Source organism: Coccinella septempunctata, chromosome 1 (assembly GCF_907165205.1).
Source record: "Coccinella septempunctata chromosome 1, icCocSept1.1, whole genome shotgun sequence".
Taxonomy (NCBI): Eukaryota; Metazoa; Arthropoda; class Insecta; order Coleoptera; family Coccinellidae; genus Coccinella; species Coccinella septempunctata.
In genome coordinates, this window is record NC_058189.1 from 41,578,377 (window position 1) to 41,597,326 (window position 18,950).

The 18,950-nt window shown below is 35.9% G+C and overlaps 2 protein-coding genes across 4 annotated transcripts in view; both read left to right on the forward strand.

Moving 5' to 3' along the window:
- LOC123306754 overlaps window positions 1–9,337 on the forward strand; it is a 64,217-nt gene extending 54,880 nt beyond the window's left edge. Inside the window, exons 8-10 of the mRNA XM_044888879.1 lie at window positions 1,281–2,763; window positions 3,853–4,190; window positions 9,087–9,337. Of these exons, the coding sequence (XP_044744814.1) occupies window positions 1,281–2,763; window positions 3,853–4,190; window positions 9,087–9,094 (1,829 nt within the window). The 3' untranslated portion in view covers window positions 9,095–9,337. The remainder of the gene's footprint in view (window positions 1–1,280; window positions 2,764–3,852; window positions 4,191–9,086) is intronic.
- Window positions 9,338–13,611: 4,274 nt separating this feature from the next.
- Window positions 13,612–18,950, forward strand: part of LOC123322688 (melatonin receptor type 1B-like) — a 32,631-nt gene continuing 27,292 nt past the window's right edge. For 2 of the 3 annotated variants that reach the window (XM_044910673.1, XM_044910675.1), the window contains exon 1: window positions 13,612–13,805. The gene's annotated coding sequence lies outside the window, so the exon portion shown is untranslated. The remainder of the gene's footprint in view (window positions 13,806–18,950) is intronic. The other variant, XM_044910674.1, reaches the window with a different exon arrangement.

The following is an 18,950-nucleotide window of genomic DNA, read 5'->3' on the forward strand; positions in this document are numbered from 1 at the left end:
AAAATGATAATAAACAACAAATAATTTCTATTTACAAAATGTACATTCGCAATGTGAGTGAAATTGCAGAAATCAGTGCTTGTCCTACTGGCCATAGTCATATATTATGATATTCTGCTTATTGGCATCGCCCATCTGTGTCTGTAGTTGCGAACGAACATCGCTCTTATCTGTGTTGGTTACGTGTGCAGATAAGCTTTCAGGTTTTATGAAATGATGTGCGCCTGGCTATTGCGGGCTTTTACTCTAGTATGCAGATAGCTGTGTGCCGGGCATCCGCCTTACCTGTGAAGTATTGAACTAACAATATGATTTCAGTTTTAGGCGCTTAGCATTTTATATTCTTTGAAAAGTTAAAAATTTATTGGTGTTATGTTTCAGCACAAGTTTATGAATAGACAAAAATTCGTTTTAAGTAGATTTCTTGGTATTTGAAATTGATCACACCACGTGAGCAGGGAAATATTTTTTCGGGAACGCTTTCCCCCATTTTCCTGCAGAACTTTTTTTGGTGGGGTAAAAAAAAATTTGCAAGAATCTTTTAGTTTTATCGATTTCGAGAGAAAAAATTTTCAGTTAGTGTCTGTGGTAAATAAATTCATTGTTACTTTCGACACATCAAATTAAACTCGGTATTTCTAATAATGAATGTTTTCACAATCCAAAAATTCAAATTTTAATACCCTGTATCTCGAAAACGAAACTTTTGCGATCGCATGTTTAAAAAACTTTTTTTTTAAAAACACTCAAGAAATCTCCCCTCTTCGTTAGTACCTCGAATTTAGGAACAGCCTGTATAGTATATTACAAATTCAATCCTCCACTGAACGGTGTAAAAAAACTTCATTTAAATTAAAGCGATACAATATTTTGTCTCTTGTCGATACAAAACTGATATTGATATAATAGGTGAATAATCATTCATACCGATACTGAACTAAAAATATCAAATCAAAATTCATTAATTTTGAATAACACAAAGTATTAAAAAGATGAAGTCAGTAATTAAAGGCGTTCACAGACAACTGAAGTCACCTGGTACGAAAATTTATATTTCTTAAGAACAGACTATAATAAATCTATTCTTGCACACTGAAAATATTCTATTGAATTTTAATTCTTTTTGTCTGCACCTATCAGCCCGCAACCATTAACAAATATGACAAAACCTGTGAAGTTTCGAAAACGATTTTTGAAGAAAAAGTATACGATGTTTCCCCTCACCTCCGCAACCTACTCAAAATTCGGAAGTAGATAAGTCTTAACGAATTTTTTTTCAGCCGATCCGATGGTCGGAGGTCAAAAAGAACTTCTCCCTGACCCTAAACAAGATCCGAATTTGGACGAAGCTCCTTTTCCAGAAAGTGCACTATCATTTGATGAAGACATGATGCATCGTTACGCTTTATTTTTGCATTGCGACGTAAATTCGACAACACAATCAACCGATGTAGACGGGTTGAGTAAAGAAAAGGTTTCCAGAGAACCAGATAACACTCCAGTACGTCATGAGACATCAGAGAAACAACAGACTGAAAATGAACTTGCGAGAAACGAAGAAGATTCTGGAGCTGCAAGGAGTAAAAAACAAAATATTGCTTCAGTTCCACAACAGGATACGAAAGTTGATGTTAAGGATGATTTTTCGAGTTGCAGTACTTCAAAAATAACAGAACAGCCCCAACACTCAGGTTCTCATAAACGAGACATGAACAAACAACCACAAAGTAAAAGCCCAAAGACTTCATCTCCAAATAACTCGACGGATTCACAAAAATCAACGAAAAAGGCCAATGGGAAAAACCCCGGTAAAGTTCAAAAAATCCCAGCAAGTAAATATGCGCCTCCAAAAAAAACGAAAAATGATGAAACTCACCAAAGTAAAAAACCACAAGAGAAAGCTGAAGTCAAGCAATCTAAATATTCCGCTAGTAATGAGAAGGTTGGGAACTTAACTTTCGATATCGAATTCAATAATTCGCTCGACATGCCCCAACTGCTCAGTCCAACTGGAAACACATCGTGGAAGAGCAAGTCGCTACCGACGTATCACAACAATAAAAACGAATCAAAGACAGTTGAATCGGAAAGGCGGGAGGCTATCGCCCAAACTACACCGGAAAAAACATCGGAAGATGATCCGAATCAACTGATGCAATTCAATATGTATGACAGGACCAAAGCGATGAAAAGAAATGCAGCTAGGGATCAAAATTATTGCAAGTTTTACGACGAAGGGGATAATTCTTCGAGCAAAAATAAAAAACGAAAAGTGGCTGTCAAAACTGAGCAGACCGTCGACAAACCAAATGTTCCTTCATATTCTCCAAGGGTCCCAGAACATTTGGAATGTAAAGATTTCGAAAATAAATCGAAGTTACCGAATGTTGAAGACTCCTTACCCGTAGTCACTAAGGAGAGTGTGGTCAAGAAACTCGATTCTGGTGAAATACCCCAAAAATCTAAGAATCCAATTGTTAGGGATTTAGATTACGAATTCGATCGATTAAAAAATAGTGGTCCATACAAGTCCAGCTCTTCGAAGAATGTAGGGTACACCAGAACAGATCGAATTCTCAGAAGTGCACAAGAGGGTGATAACTCCCACTACCAAATGTCACCAACAAGTTCTCAATATAATTATAATCGGGGCAAAAGGGAAGATTACAGAAGGTACCCAGACAGTAACAGGAAAGTGGAGGATTACAGAAGAAAACCTAACAAAGTTCAAGACAGGTCCCGTTCCCCACATCATCGATCAAGGTAAATTCCTAAAAAAGTCTATCCGGTTGTGTTTATAAACCTTATTTTGAGTATTTCATATAAAATCAACTCTCTAAAATTTTCGATTCGGGGGCTTGTTTCACAAGATCCATCTTTCATAATTCCTCTGTGCTCTTACTTCATTGAAAACATTTATGAATACGAAGATATCCCACCTTGCATGTTGATGATTGCTATGATACCTAATTTACTTCTTACACCGTTCGTACAGAAATTTTATTTTTTAGCATTTATTGATCAGCAATCAGCATTCACATTCTATTAACTTAATTTTTTACAAATTCAACATTAGATACAGAACACAATTTGCATTACGACTTTCTTCCCATTGGGGAAAGAATATTCCATTAAGTTATTTGGCCATTTAATTTTCAATAGTCTCGAGTTTTAAGTGTCATAGAAGAATATTAATAACTCGGGCTGTTTATTATGAAATTGGATTTAATTATGGTGGCCGATTATTATAAAATATGTATAGTCCATTCAAGAATGATTAACATCCCAGCAACCCTTGAAAGTCCAGACGCGGCTTAATATCTGTTCACAAAAGATGATATTCAATAATTTCTATAGTTTCAATCACAGAACTGAAATATATGAGTATAACCTAGAATAGTATTTGAAAAAACAAAGATTGAAATTCAGAGCATATTATTCAAAATTCAGAATTGTTACATTTATTTTTTCAATTTGTACTATTAAATTAAGAACATAAAAAGCAGTACAAAATTCAAATTATCGTCGGTCAGTGCATAGATTTAACATATAAATCACTGTTTATTCAAAATACCAACCTAAATTCCGCAACACAAAATCAAATTCGATTTTCCATAGCCACCCGAGATGTTTGGATAGGAGTCACAATCTAACTGGTACTTACATCATTTAGGTGGCGCAGTAATAGAGTGAGATTGTGATGTATGTTTTTCTTTACAAAGGTATTGTCAGTTCATAGATAAATTCCCTATGAACAAATTCGTCCTTCAACGGAAGCGGTAACAGCTAGTAATTCTCAAATTTTTCCTAAATGTCTCTGCAGAATTATTACAATGAAATCTGTTTTCTCAGTGCATATGCTTCAACCTCAAGCGATTATAGAAGGGAGTCATCAAGGCGACCAACCCAACAAGAAATGAAAAGAAATGATAGTTCTCACGGTAGAAATCCTCAAACGTGCTCCGAAGAAAGGCGAAGGACATTAGAAACCCATCATCCTAGAGACACTTATAAGAAAGTGAACCGTTGGCCCAAGAGGGATTGTCCTGACTATCAACCTCCTGGGCCCCTTTTCAATCGACCATATTCAAACCAATCGCAACAAAAAAATGATTCTAAAAGAGGAGACAAATATTTGGAAGTATTGGACAAATTATATCCTCTCCAAACAAATGTTTTTCCGGATGCAGGTGAGAATTGTTGATAGTGATGGTAAATTTCATTTTTTAACTACCTAAGTCCTAAAAAGCTGGACCGGTATATTTCTTAGATTCACGTTTAATGTGAAACAATAACTTGATGTCTCAGATGAGGTATTTTTGAAGGATCTGTAATAATCTGTATCATATTGTGCAGAAGTGGAGTAAAGAAATATTGCTTAAAACAAATTCAGACATTTGAGAAGTCTTTCTATAGTCTAAGGAATTGCCTAAAACTTTGTCAGCTTTCACTACAGAACAACGAAAAATTTTACATTTTTTTTGGCTGCTCTCAACTCGATGTTTCTAATTCGAAGATACATTCTTCGACACCGTAGGTTTTGACATGATACTGCGTGCATGTCCAATGGGCGAGCCCAAGGTTTCCCAACGATGACAGTTTGGGAAACAAAGAAGACACTCTTTGACATATTTCACTTAGGAGAGTCACTGGCAGACCTGATGAAATTAATTACCTGCCACAGTGGCACAGTTTAAATTAATATCATCTGGATATTACGGTCCAGAAAATAATCTGCGAAGAACGCATAAGAAAGAGAGCGCAAATCAGCGAGTTCGAAAGAGCAAGATAGACCGATAGAAGCTTGCCTCCCGCGACGGGGCGAGTACACAGCTAGCCTCAGTTGAATCAAGGCCGCAGCAAAGCGTGTGCACAGGGCAAGAACATAACGGTTGAAAATAAAACTATTCTTCCTCTAAGGCCCGGTGCTTTCACTTTCGAATAAATTGTATTCAATGTCAATAAGTATCTGTCAAATAATTTCCTATCTGAAGAATACCTTATTTCGGAGCTTTGAGATGAAATTATTTGACGAATATCAATTCTATGAAAACTCGGTATACTACTTTTCACTGATTAATGTAAAATAAGACACCGCATTGTAGAAATTGTCATAATTTCAACTAGAAAGCAAATATTTCGTGAAAATCACACAAAGAATAACCATACATCCAGAATCTAAAAAATTCAACCAATAATGACGTACCGACATTCGATCTATGACAAATAAAATCTTATTAACGAGTGTCAATGACAGATTTATTCGATGAATAACACTATCTGAAAGTGAAAAGACTGCATTTTTACTTATCCTAAGAATAAGACTTATCTATCGAATAAATTTTGTTATTCGCACGTGAAAGTACCGGGCCTAAATGTTAGTGACAAATTTCGAATTATTAAACGGTATTTCGGTGATCACCCAATTCAAAATTCCATTCAGGTTCATGATAGGCTTATCACTTCTACAATGCACTATTTATAATACTATTGAGAAGTGCCGATGTGTACAAACCTGTCGAAAATGCAACAATATCGGTAAACTTCCAAAATCCATGAATGAAAATCTTCTTGAATAGAGGGAATAGTTATGTTGTGCGTGAACGAGTGAACGCCTTTGAAACCGATGAATCTTGTTCAAGTCAACAAATCTGTGGACAATATGACATGAATGAATAAAATGTTTTGAATATTTTGCAAAGAAATGGAGATTTTCCCTGAGGAATGAAAGTAAAATTGAATTTTGTGAAAGATGATGTAAAAACAAAAAACTGAAAATGGTTCTTTCTTAACCAATGTACTATTTACTGAAGAGTCATCGTTTCCTTCGAAAGTAAAACAAAACCATATGTTGTACGAGAATTACCCCCAGTACCCCACTCGTGCATGTGCCCCTGTGTCCTAGCCTGCTAGTTCATTTAGAATTCGAAGTGTTATCTACATAATTCGCTCAAGTCCAAAGACACTCACTATGTCAAAGAAATTATGTGAAATCTCTTGTTCCTGTTTCTAGGGGCAGTCTGAGCGAAGGATTGTTCCATAGTGCAGGCTGAACTGTATGCTGTTGTGGCCTGCACACTGGAGAATATCCGCAAAGGGTACTCTGGAAAACACATCTATATTTGTTGTGACAGTCAGGGAACCCTGAAATCCCTTTCTGAGGAAAGGGTTAACTCACACCTAGTAAAGGAATGCAGGGAGGCTCTGCGGGAGCTAGGCTTTGAAAACATTGTGAATGTTATCTGGTGCCCGGCGCACGCAGGCGAGAAGGCAGACATACTTGCAAAGCGGGGAGCCCGCTCAGCTTTTGTTGGTCCGGGACCGGCGTTGCCTACCTGTCGTACATCTGTCAAGAACTTCTTCAATATATGGCTAGACAGGAACTTTCCCTCTGGATGGAGCATGAGAAGTGGTCTCAGACAGTCGAGGCTTCTTATTGAGAGACCATCCTCTGTGCCTGGGGTCAAAAAACTCTTAGCTCTTGAGAAGAAACAACTGAGTCTCGTGACTGGAGCAATGACTGGCCATTTGATTAATTAACACTTAAATAAAATGGGACTGACTAGCTGTTCCCTGTGCCGCTGGTGCAGGAGCACGGATGAAACGGTTGGACACATTCTGTTCTTCTGTATCAACCTTGAAGACTTAAGGATGACACACCTAGGAAACACAACACCCACAACTCCTATGGTGAGAGGGACACCTCTCTGTCGACTTGTGGCATTTTTGTCAGCATGTCACGGAGTTTAAATCTCTCCAACCACAAGCGGAAGAACATTGGTCACGAGGCCTCAGTTCAGCCCAGTGGGGCACCGCACGTAGAAGAAGAAGAAGGGGCAGTCTGTGTTATATTATTCTCACGTAATGTTACAAGAAGTCGCTGGCTTCAATCGGTCTATCTTATCCTTTCGAACTGGCTAAGTTTCGCTCTGTTTCTTATTCGTTGGAACTCTTACCTTATCCGCAGATCATTTCTTTCCGAACCTGTATAGCTTGTCCGATGGCGATCAGACTGCGACAATTTATGCTTTCTTTTTGACCGTTTGAGCAGCTCCTGGGCAGCTCCGGTGCATCTCGCTCGAGCACCGAGGCGTTCATTTTGATTGGGGCGTGAAGCACCGGAGCAGCTCGCGTTCCCTTCCCCTACCTCCTTTTTCACCAACCGAAATGCTGGTGCACGTCGAGGGCTTGAAGCCCGTAAACAAACTTTTTGGTTATGTTTACATATGTCAACAAATATTAGAAGACGTGTATTGTTGAAATTTGTGGATTAATACTATAAAAAGGCTGTAATACATCTTATGGACCACCTAAGATTGATTTTTTCGTCAATTGAAGCTGTCAGTTAGTTTTTTTATTGAATAAATGAATAAAGAATCAATGTTAGATGGAATTAGAACTGAATGATTTTGAATCAAGATAGGATTCGTTCTTTCAGGTTTGAAGAGTGAACTATTATAATATATAATGAGCTTCAGTTAAGTAGACATATCCAGTATTTTTCATATTTGTACTCTCCATAGCAAAGAAAGGGTAAAGATTACCCGGTAAATCAAGTTTTTCAACTAAATATATGGCAATAGCTTTCGAAAAAATAGTAAAACTTTTTAATAATCAACGACTTTAACATCCGCTGCGCGGAGTTGTTGCACTAATAACCGTTTTATCCGTCTGAATTAAAGCAACTCAATTGATTATTTAAAGGCAGGACTCGAACAGGGTGTACTTTCTCAGAATTCAATAATTGTCTGCATGCTGTCAATCTTTCTTATGGGGAAGAAATATCTCGAGAATCTCCATTCAAAAACGGCATTCACTAGTTCCTAATTTACGCTTTCAATTTCTTACGAGAAGCCTTCGATTTTTATTTTTTTTAATTGAAGTTTAAGGACGTCTTGATGTCACCCCGTCTTTTTTTTCACTCTAGTTGATTTTTTATGAGAAAAAAAAACATGAACTTTGGTGTCAATAAAACTTGTTTTCACAATCATTTTTCGACGATTTTTCGACATATTTCGATAAAAAATAACGACTGGGTGACATCGGCGATTCAATTGTTTATACCGAGTGGCCCACCCCAGACGCGGCGCTCATTTTGGAGAGTAAATGAAGATATTTCGAAAATCTTTTCTTGTGGTGTGTGTAGGATGTCGCAAAGCACAATTTAAAATTATTGTCATATATACAGGGTGTTCGAAAACAAAGATAAAGACCAAAGTTACACTTTTTTTAATGCAACACCCTATATTTGAAGTCAAGAATGGAATGGCAAGCTCAAGTTATGATGAGTTTCTTCAGATTACTTTATAGCTCAGAAGAACCTTTTACAAGATAATGGCGAAAAATCTAAAATATGGAGTTTTTTTTTAAATAGCAATTAATGAAGAAACTACATGGTTATGCCATGGTAGGTAAGTTGACGACTCCTACATATAAAAGAAAATTTCAACTCTGGAATATACAGAGTGATCATCATTAATTCTCAAACATCAGCTACAAATAATTGTCGAAAACTTTCTTATTTCAAATGGCACACCCGGTATTTCTATATCTCGTTGAACGTTGAAATTAATTTCGAAACTATCTTCATAAAATTTCCCTACATCTAAACCTGATAGTTTCTAAGCAATTGACGATTTTTAATTCAAAACTAGTAAACCATTTTCGCCATTAGCTCGTAAATGGTCCTTCTAAGGTATAAAGTGATCTGAAGAAAATCATCATAATTTGAGCTTGCCATTCCATTTTTGAGGTCAACTACAGAGTGTTACATTTAAAAATGTGTTATTCAATATTCCTAATATTACCTCTCTCGTGGTAATATCTACTTTTCAACTAACTCAGTACGTAATTCAGGCTATTGCTCAAAGATGTGACACATTTTCGTATTTGGGGTAGCATCCGTAAAGCAACCAATGTCGATCGCCTTGATCTCGTATCGTATGTACCACTTCCCCTTAATTATTATTCACCGACATAAATTCCACTTCTCAATTCAATTGGATATGTTTCCTTGATTATTTATTCATTGCGTTATGGATATGATGCTTAGTTATTGGTTATTCTAAATCAGAGTTTTGTTTCAGGTCGTTAACCAAACTGAAAAGAGATTTTCTTCCTGCTGACTGTATATACTAGAAATAGATACTATATAAATATATATTATATAAATATTTTTTGTGTATTATATTTCAAATAATAATTTTAACAATTTTATATATGTTGTTCGCGATATACTTTATAATTTATGATTTTATTTGTACATTTACCTATACTGTAATATATTATTTATGGAATGCTGATGTTATTTTCTTAATAAAGATATTAATTATATTTTGAGGGAAGTTTTTTGAGGTATTTGCAAGTTAAAATTGAAAGCAATCCCATTTTGTTGCATCTTAAGTATTTCAATTTTTATGGTTATATTTTCCAAATTAACATTTCCTAAAAATACTCAACCTCACATTGCCATTATTGTCGTTGCTAGAAGTGATTCTTGAATATATACTATATAGTATAGTCTCTGCATATATATGCAGGGTGTTTCATAGTTAAGTTTACATATCTCATCTGCGAGCAGAGGACACACAAACAACCTTTAGTTGAAGAGTCCGGTGACGGCTCGTGCCCTACTGGTGTGGGTCGGTCAGACCCAGGGCATGAGCCTGGAATAAAATCAGTTTCTATTTCTTCAACTGATAAATGAAAACGCGGAGTTTCATTAAACTCTTTGTTTTCTTTCAGATTAAATATTAATATATTTCTTCTCAAAAGACTTTTGAGTTTCTAATGTTAATTATAAACATAAAGAAAAGATTATGGTAGGATTCCATTTTCCGAGAGCTTTCCAACGAGCCCATATGCTTCAAATTAAAAAACCAAAGTTGGATAGGGTTGCGGCTAAGGGGTTGAAGAAAAATTTCCAATTTTATTTCCCAAAAATAATTTTAGGTACGATCAGAATTCAAAACGTGTTTCGGCATTTTAATGTTAAGCTAATGGTTAAAGAAACTATTTATTCACAGAAAATGTTGTAAGTTTTCGACACCAACGATTTAAATTCAATGTTGTATATTGAATTTTGCAATGAAACACTTGAAGGTTGAAGTAGAATCAATAATTTTTTTGTTTCAGTAAAAAATGTGTCTTGGATTTTTTTTTAAGTAATACTGCAATCGGAAAAAATGTATGTGTAAAATAACATATATTAATGTTTCAATGATATATGTTATTGAAACGTTTTTTGAGATATGTTTCCACTGAAACATCAATGTCTTAGGACATTAAGATCCCGTAGATGTTTCTGAAACATCTCTTACCCTATATAAATGAAATGTTTCATGTAGCAAGTGAAATGTTTCAGCAATATCACAGAGACGCTTCAATGTTACTGATTGATACGTCACATAAAAAAGTGACTGTAAAATGTTGCATTCGGTTTTCGATATTAATGAAACTTTACGAAGGAGCAGCACCAATTCAAATAGCAGAAAAATGAGTTTTAATTTTATAACTCAATGAAATGAAAAAAGATATGATGAGTGATGCGGTTTTGGTCATTTTGAGAATCGGGGTCGGAAACATGCAATCCATTTTTCCCTAGTGCTTACTGTTACAGAGCTGTCATTAATTCCTATTGAATTTTGATGATTGAATTCAATAAGAGTCTATCAAATCCAAACGTTTTACCATCGGAAAAAAAGCTGTGTTGCTCTTCATTTAGTTTTCCTGATGATGGCGAATTGGCTAGTTCAATTCAGATCGTCACAGTTGTTGATATTCATATTGGCGGGTGGTATATGTATCTGACTGAATATATTCTGATAATAATACAAAATATTCTTGATGATAATAATTAATTCAAATGCATACCAACCGCCCATATGAATATCAACAAGTTTCACGATCTGAATTGAACTAGCCAATTTGCCATCGTCATAACAACTAAATGGAGGGAGAACGTCCCACCGAAGAAAGGCAGATGCTGACCTTGGTTTCGGTCTCATTCGACCTCGTCAGAGCAACACAGCTTCTTCTCCGATGGAAAAGAAGTTTTGAACAAAGATTATAGTTAGTTAGTTACCTAACCTAACTCTATAATCTTTGGTTTGGAATTGATGGACCCTAATTAAATACTGGTAGTCGCTTCTGAGTATTATCGACTAGTACTCGAGCGACATTCAGTATAAAACGAGATCTGATTCAACCCCCTCCAGATCGAAACCCAGACGAAGACAATAGCATATGTTCCATATTTCCTCTAATTCAGTACTAAAGAGTATCAACAAGAGGATTCACTCTATTATTTTGGCCGGTTGCTTTTCAATGCCCTTGAATGTTTCCTGGTTGAGTGGAAGGAACGAAAACGAAAGCAGATGTTCGTTCTGTTCGCAAGTCCCAATCTGATTGGTCGCCCAGATTCTCGTTTGACTGTAGTAAATGTGAGCGCAGTATTGCTGGCGAAGATGTGTACCTTGAAGTACAGTACATCCCGTCCCATGTCATCCTACAAACCTTCTGAAGGGATGTTTATGGTACATCGCAATTCCTGACACGGATGTTTATTTTCATTTCCAAAGGAAAAATTACTACATGTTTGAAGTAAATAATTAGTATAAGAGATCTAAAACAAACATTTAGTTTCCCACTTGTACTAATGAAATATTACAATGCTTAATTAAATTATTTTTCACACATTTAGAACGGTAAGTATTAAATGAAGTTATTTCTATTAGTGAACGTACACCAGATGATGGATGGTTTGCTTCGAATCCATTTTTTTATGTTCCTATTGTATGTTGGTTTTGCCTTAGTTCCCTTAATATTTTTTGGAAGTATATTGTATAGTAAAGGTGCCAGGTAGGTATATATGTGATTTCAAACCAATAGTTTCCAACAATATCCCAAGAATGTCCCGAGGTAAATCGAGATTTCCCTATTGTCCAATATGTACGTTTCTAGAATGTGTAACGTCTTTTTCTAGAGGTACTCGAGCGCCAGCTATTTTTTGAAGGGAAAATAGCAAACCTGCCCTGGTACCCTGGTAGCCACGAGCCGAAGACAAGGTTCCTCGGTGTTTGGGGTGTTACCGACAACCAGTGGAAGTCAAAAACAACGTATACAAATTATATTTGTCGAGTCGTACAAGGAAACACAAATGGCACTATTATAAAATTCGTACAGTGAAAGACTCGAGATCAGTGAATTTACAGGGCAAAACGGACGGAATGAAACAGGATCCGATCTCAAACGTGATACGGGGTTCACGGACGTGTTCGCCAGCCAGAACCGAAGACGCACACTTAACGGACAGGTATCGGACCTCACGACCTCAGCAGGTTAGGGGATGAAATAGGATATATATAATAGTGGTTATTGGTTATATTAGCGATTTCAACTCATAAAAATGTATGTAAGTCTTGTGTTCAGTGTTTAGTCAAATTTAGATTTTAATATTTCATTGTGATATAAGATATTATTCAGTGAGGTGTGCATAGTCTGACTCAAGGGTACCATCTTATGGGAAAAAAAAACCTGAAACATCCTAGAGATGTTCACGGGATTTACCATTTTGTACCCATGAGATATCTTAGGGATGCTGTAGTACCCGGTATATCCTTAGGTACGTCCCAAATATGTCCTTTTTGGCAGCCAAGGGATGACAATGGACCAACCCTAGTATGTTCTTTGTCCCGATAGAGTCTGTTTCAGGGACATCTTACTGTGTGAGAAACGTCCCTGTGGTGTCTATAAATTGTACCTACTTGTGTTGTTAAGACAGATTTCTTACTGGACATTGCACCTTCATCAAGCAAGAAGCGGGAAGGAGAATGGGTCTAGCAACTGATGAGTGTAGATTCTGAGGGGAGGGGGAGGCAACTCCGGGTCACTCGGTGACGGAATGGCTCGCAAAAAATGCTTTGGACAAGTAACTTGTAGAAGTCAGGAAATAACCCACCTTGAAGCCATTCCAGATATTGAAATTCATCAGAACTCTGGAACTGGAGGACGAGAAAAGCTCTAATGGAGGGCACAAGGCACAATAGATCTCGGTGGCAGAGCAATGAACCGCCCCTTATGGGTACCACTCACGAGGCGTTTTCTCGGAGGTTTCGAGTAGGCATCATCGAGGAATGCCGATCAGAAATCCCCGTGTGTGGCTGACCAGCCCCAACTTTCAACACCCCCAACATCTGGGGATTCCTCATACTAGGGGAACCGAGAGATACTCTTTGATGCTACACCCAAAGTGGGCTTCCTAGTCCCGAGTGGAAGCCCCGTCTGTGGCCGCCCTAGAATACGATCGCCCCCGGAAAAACGCCTCGTGAGTGGTATCCATTAGATCTACAATCTACAGAACACCATGTTTGATTGAAACTTTGGGTCTTGCACTGTTATCGAAACCTTTTATGATGCGTTTTTGTTGATGGAACGATAAAAATGGAAGATTCAGCTCCTTTCATATCAACCTAACTGTTGCGTGACCTATTCCATATGTTTTGTTTTCCATGGCTCATATCATCCTTATGGTCATTTCCTGAGCTTTATTATTGGAAATATCAAACAAAGACGCCCATCATATCGCGTGCCGCGCGCATGCGACGCTACCCAAACGACGGCGACGATGACGAGTCAGGGCGTCCAGTCTAGACAATTCGATTTCACGCCGAACGAGCATCACAGCCACTTCGAACCAGAACTGTCCGTAACGGAACAGTGAAAGAACGCATTCGGGGTGTGAGAAATATCGACATGAAAACAACGTCCCACCCGATGATATGCATCATATAAAATAAGCAGGGTGGGTAAGTAATTCGATGTTGTGAAATTGTCATCGCTCCTTCGACTGTTGACGATTCAGGCTTATTGATGTTCGAAGAAATAAAAAAAATAAATGTGCTCAAAATACAAGGCTTATTTTATTTTTAATCTTATTTGAAGTGGAAGAATTCGTGAATATTTTATGGATACTGATTTTGGGACGAATATCGAGATCAATTTTGAAACATACAATGGTGCATTTTCCTTGAATCTAGTAACGAAATTTACGAAAAATATTTTCCTTGAATCTAGTCACCAAATTTACGAAAAATATCAACGGGTATAAATATATTTTTGGTATGAAGATATATGTTAATTTATTGAAATGTCTACAACCATTTGAAAACGACGAATAGGTTAGGGGCTTTTTCATTAAAAAATATTCGAATCCATATTTCTGTCACCCAACACACATTATGCTTGTAAATTGATGCGAAATGTGTTCTGAGGTGATTCTTCAGCAAAATGAAGGTAAGTTCAAAAACCCTGCTTTGTCTTCAAGTTAAAATCACTTGATTGAGGAAAAAACTTACACAAGAACTCCGCAATAAAAAATTTTAGAAGAATGTGTGGAGAAAAAATAAAATAGGTATTTCCGACAGTTTTTCCAAAACCAGAACATGTTTTAATATGTCTCAATTCTCCTACTTGAAAAATTCATTTTAAAAGACAAGTTCAATACTCAACTTCTTTCTTTACCCTCATAATTTGTTTAAAAAAATTGAACAATTTTTATTATTTCGATTAGCTTTTTTGATATTTTCTGATATACATTTAATATCAAAACTGAATAAAAGAATATGCCATTCTTTTAATGAAGCTTTCTTTAATTGTGTGAAATGTTTTGTGTCCTTGAACCATTCTCTGTTGTCATATTGTGATGACCTTCGAAGTGAAAATTGTATCGGACACAAAATTCTTGGGCGTATTATGTTGATGAAATTCTTAATTGGGAAGAACACATGGAGAAAACATGTTTGAAATTGTCCATCAATGTGGGGTATGGAATCAAGACTTAAGCCCAATACACGAGCATTGAACTCTAACACGAACTTTTCGTCGTATTTCGGCACCTAAGAGGCCCTTCCAGTTCTTTTAGAGTCCACTGTACCCGAGTCACGAATGAAAATACATTAGAGATAATTTATTTGGCTAGGGTCGATTTTGAGATATGGAATTATTTTTCGGGAAGGGAACTGCAAAATAACGTCAATACTTGTGGTCCAGAAGAGAATCATTAGGAACATTTTAAAAATGAATTATAGAGAATCTTGTAGAGGCAAATTTAGGAGCCCATGTTCCAAATAGAGTTAGTATGCACATGCATACTAACTCTATTTGGCTTGTACCGTATATATGAAGGTTTGATATCTGTTTTTAAGAACAGGAATATGTTCATCGCATGCGGTGATCATAATTAATAAGTTCAAGAATTCTAGATCCCATTATTATTATTATTAATGACATCACTTTTAACTACCTAATAATAATTAGGCTCTGAGAAAGATTTCAATATTTCCAAGATTTCACTAGCAAAAGTCTGAAAGACATAAGAGGGTAGTATTCATTATTGAAAGTTAATATTATCGAAAAAATCGTTGCCGACACTTGATGATAATCCAATTCATATATAAGTATTTATAAATTGAACTAAAAACTGAATCACTTACCAACATGACTACAAGGTTTAGTTAACAACCACACGTATTTTTTTGTCACATAAGCATCTTCGCCATAAATTCTATTGAAAATGAAAATCATGTATAATACATAATTCGGTTTTTAGATATTATACATGGTGACGGGTGTGAAACTAGCAACGGAATATTCATCCACACTTCTACCCCGGCACGCGTACTTGACGGTCTTGACGCTGTGCCGTGGCGCGTCAACTTGGATTGAAAATTGTAATCTCCGATGAAAAGAATGTTAATCGAGTACTGTATATTGAAAATGATTTTTAGTGTGTATAATTACCCTTGTATTCCTTATTGATCGTTCAGTTTAATCCATTGTCGGGACGGGTGAAATCGAAAATTTACGTGAGATTTCTTTGAAACCTGGTAAAAATGAAAATATGCGATGGCTCACCATGTGGTATGGTTTTCTAGATTCCTAATGAAGCACTTGATGCTAATTAATCGATAGAATCCATTATCGGGCCGTAGGAGGGGGACGAAATCGGACTTTGAAAATTTACGTGAGGTTTCTATGAACTGTGCTTAAAATGAAAATATGCGATGTCTCACCATGTGGTATGGTTTTCTAGATTTCCTAGAAATTCAGCAAAAAAACATCGTAAACCTAAAAGTTTTAAGTAACCTGGTATTTTTTATATCAGTAAAGATCATTCTCATGATTTAAAATATTTATATAATAATTTATTGCGACAAGGTTCGCTCATTGACAACAATATGCGAAGTGACCCTTTTTTTCATTTTCCTTCGTTATCATGACACCGTGCGCGAAGTGGTGTGCGAAATACTTGCTTCGCACACTGCATGTAAACTATATGGGATTTTTATATCTTAACCTTTATGTTCCTCAATCAAGCAAAAATCCAAGAAATAATTCATTTATTATTAATAAAACAATAATTGAGGCTTTCAAATTGTGAGAAAATTTATCACTACCTAATTTTATTTATTATTTACAATGTTAACATAAATGGTGCAGCCAGTGCACGAACCAATATTTATTCCTTAACCAGATAACTCAGATTCAGCTCGTGATATCGTAGTTTTGGGAGTTGGAAGACTATCCATTTTTGATTTGCAAGCAACTGTCGTAGGGGTGACAGCACCTGATCCTGACATTTCAATACTATTTTACATATCAAGCTAAGCATGTTACTCATTTAAGAATAACATTTTTGACATTTGTAGAAAAAATTTTGTTTGCATCTCATGCGCGAAATAATTTGGTGATCTCGACTATTTTTTTTACTCGGCTGCGCCTCGTTAAAAAAAAGTTCTCAATCACCAAAGTAGTACTTCGCGCACTAGATACAGAAATAACTATTTTCGTCCAAATCTAAGGCAGCATTCGATAGAATCGTTCGTAAGATATTTATATGTATTGAACATAACATTTTTTATGGATTTTCCGGATCCTATATCTTCTCAACCGACACGGGGAAAAAATGTTTCTTTTCACCTTTGGAATCTTCTTTTAAAATTAATGTACAAGTCAAAGACTCACCCTGTTATATTATAGAATTGATAACATTTAAGGATTGCAAAAGCCAGGGACTGCTGTTTTAATTGCATATCAATTGTCTGCAATTTTTCCCTCTTCTTCTCAATTCTTCCATTATATCGCGTGGATATCAAATGATGACTATTGATTTATTTTTCCCAGAAGTTCAAAGGCCTACCACTCGGAACAGAAAGGTTTTCAAGCAAACAATTATTTATGCGACTCCGAGTATGCCCCTCCCTATTTAAAGGGTCATTATTTCTTTACCTCACCAAAAAGGATACGGGAAATCAAGATATTTTCATGAAATTTATTTTGGGTGTATTTCCGTCATGCCAAGAATATCTGAAATATTTTCATGTTATTGTCACTTCCGGTTATACCGGAAGTAGCTATATCAACTTCATTGTTTCCCTTTCCGATTCTCATATTGTATGAATGAAATTTCCAGAAAATGCTATTGAAGTAACTTAGTGCATGTTTTTCACTCTGATGTGAACGATAAAAATTCTACATATTGTTCACAAAAATATGCCAAATCTGTATATAGGGTTTTCATTCTCTTTCGATATTTATTTATCGAATTCTGATTCTTTTCCTGAAAACAAACTAAAAATATCATATCCGCGGTATGAATGAAATTGAAAGTTTTCTTGAAATTCAGGAAATAACTCCGAAAACAGAGAGTATCATGATATTGTGGAAAAATCGAAAAATCATATGATATTTCAGTTGTGAAACTATTTTAGGTTTAATTTTCGTAATGTTTCAAAATCATCATAAAATTTCATTTGAATAAGCAGAAATATGAAAGTTTCTATTAATATCATACATTGTTCACGTGTTTAGGTACCCAAATCTAAAAAAATTACATTTTACAGTTTCTCTTAGAAGATACCTAATCTAGGGCTCACGGTTCACCTCTTCAATGGAAATAGTATTGATTAGTTCTAATTTCCTCAGGAGAAACCTGAGAGTTATTAATGCGAATCAGATTTTCTAAATCACAGCATATAGCATAAGGAATTTCCATATTTGTAGATCTTTTGGCAATCTGAGAATCGAGGATCCTTCCACAGAGGTAGTTCCACCTGTTTTAGGATGTGTTTTTTTTTCTTTACTGTAGGTAGCTTTATTTAGAAATTGCGAAGTTCTTCCGTTGACTGATATTTGAAATTAAAATTAATAAATGTTTATTTGTAATTCAAAGTTTTTTTACTTATTTAAGCAATTATAAATGTGTGAAAACTGGTAAGTGTCGAGAAATAGTGTAAAACTTCAATTTGTTCGAAATTTTTTTTTGTTTCTGGTATGAAGAATCAATAAATACAGTTTTGAATGCATCATTATCCAAAATAAAAACATTATTTTTCCATTTGGACTTTTGAAATTTCGGGTTCATTTTTGCAAACAAAGTCAATAGAATGCATATCACAATCTTCATTAACAGCCGAGAAACTTATTCTGTTCAGTTCATCTGTGAATTCGGTTGATAGATCTCGATCATTTCAGATGATTTAATTATAATTTGTGCGAGTAATCCATTATACCGTCAATTACCAATATGAGACAATGTCTGACAAATATTTATATTGTCATTTGCCAGTTTACCGATCTTGTGATCTGAAGGTTATCACATCTTCATACTAAGATAGCTGCAGACATGGATTATAATGATTATATGATACAAAAAGACATACAAAAAAAAACACCAGACTTATAATTTCTTAGGGTTATTATGACTGAGTGCCCTCCTGTGACTGAAGAGACCCAACCGTGACCTACAGACCTTCCACACTCCGGGCATGGATGGTCACCAACCAGATCTGGCCGCCGCTGTATTCTTCTCGAGTCTGCATTATAACATAACATAACATAACATAACATAAAACATAACTTGTCTCTGCATTATAACTGTGCAGTGTGCACCA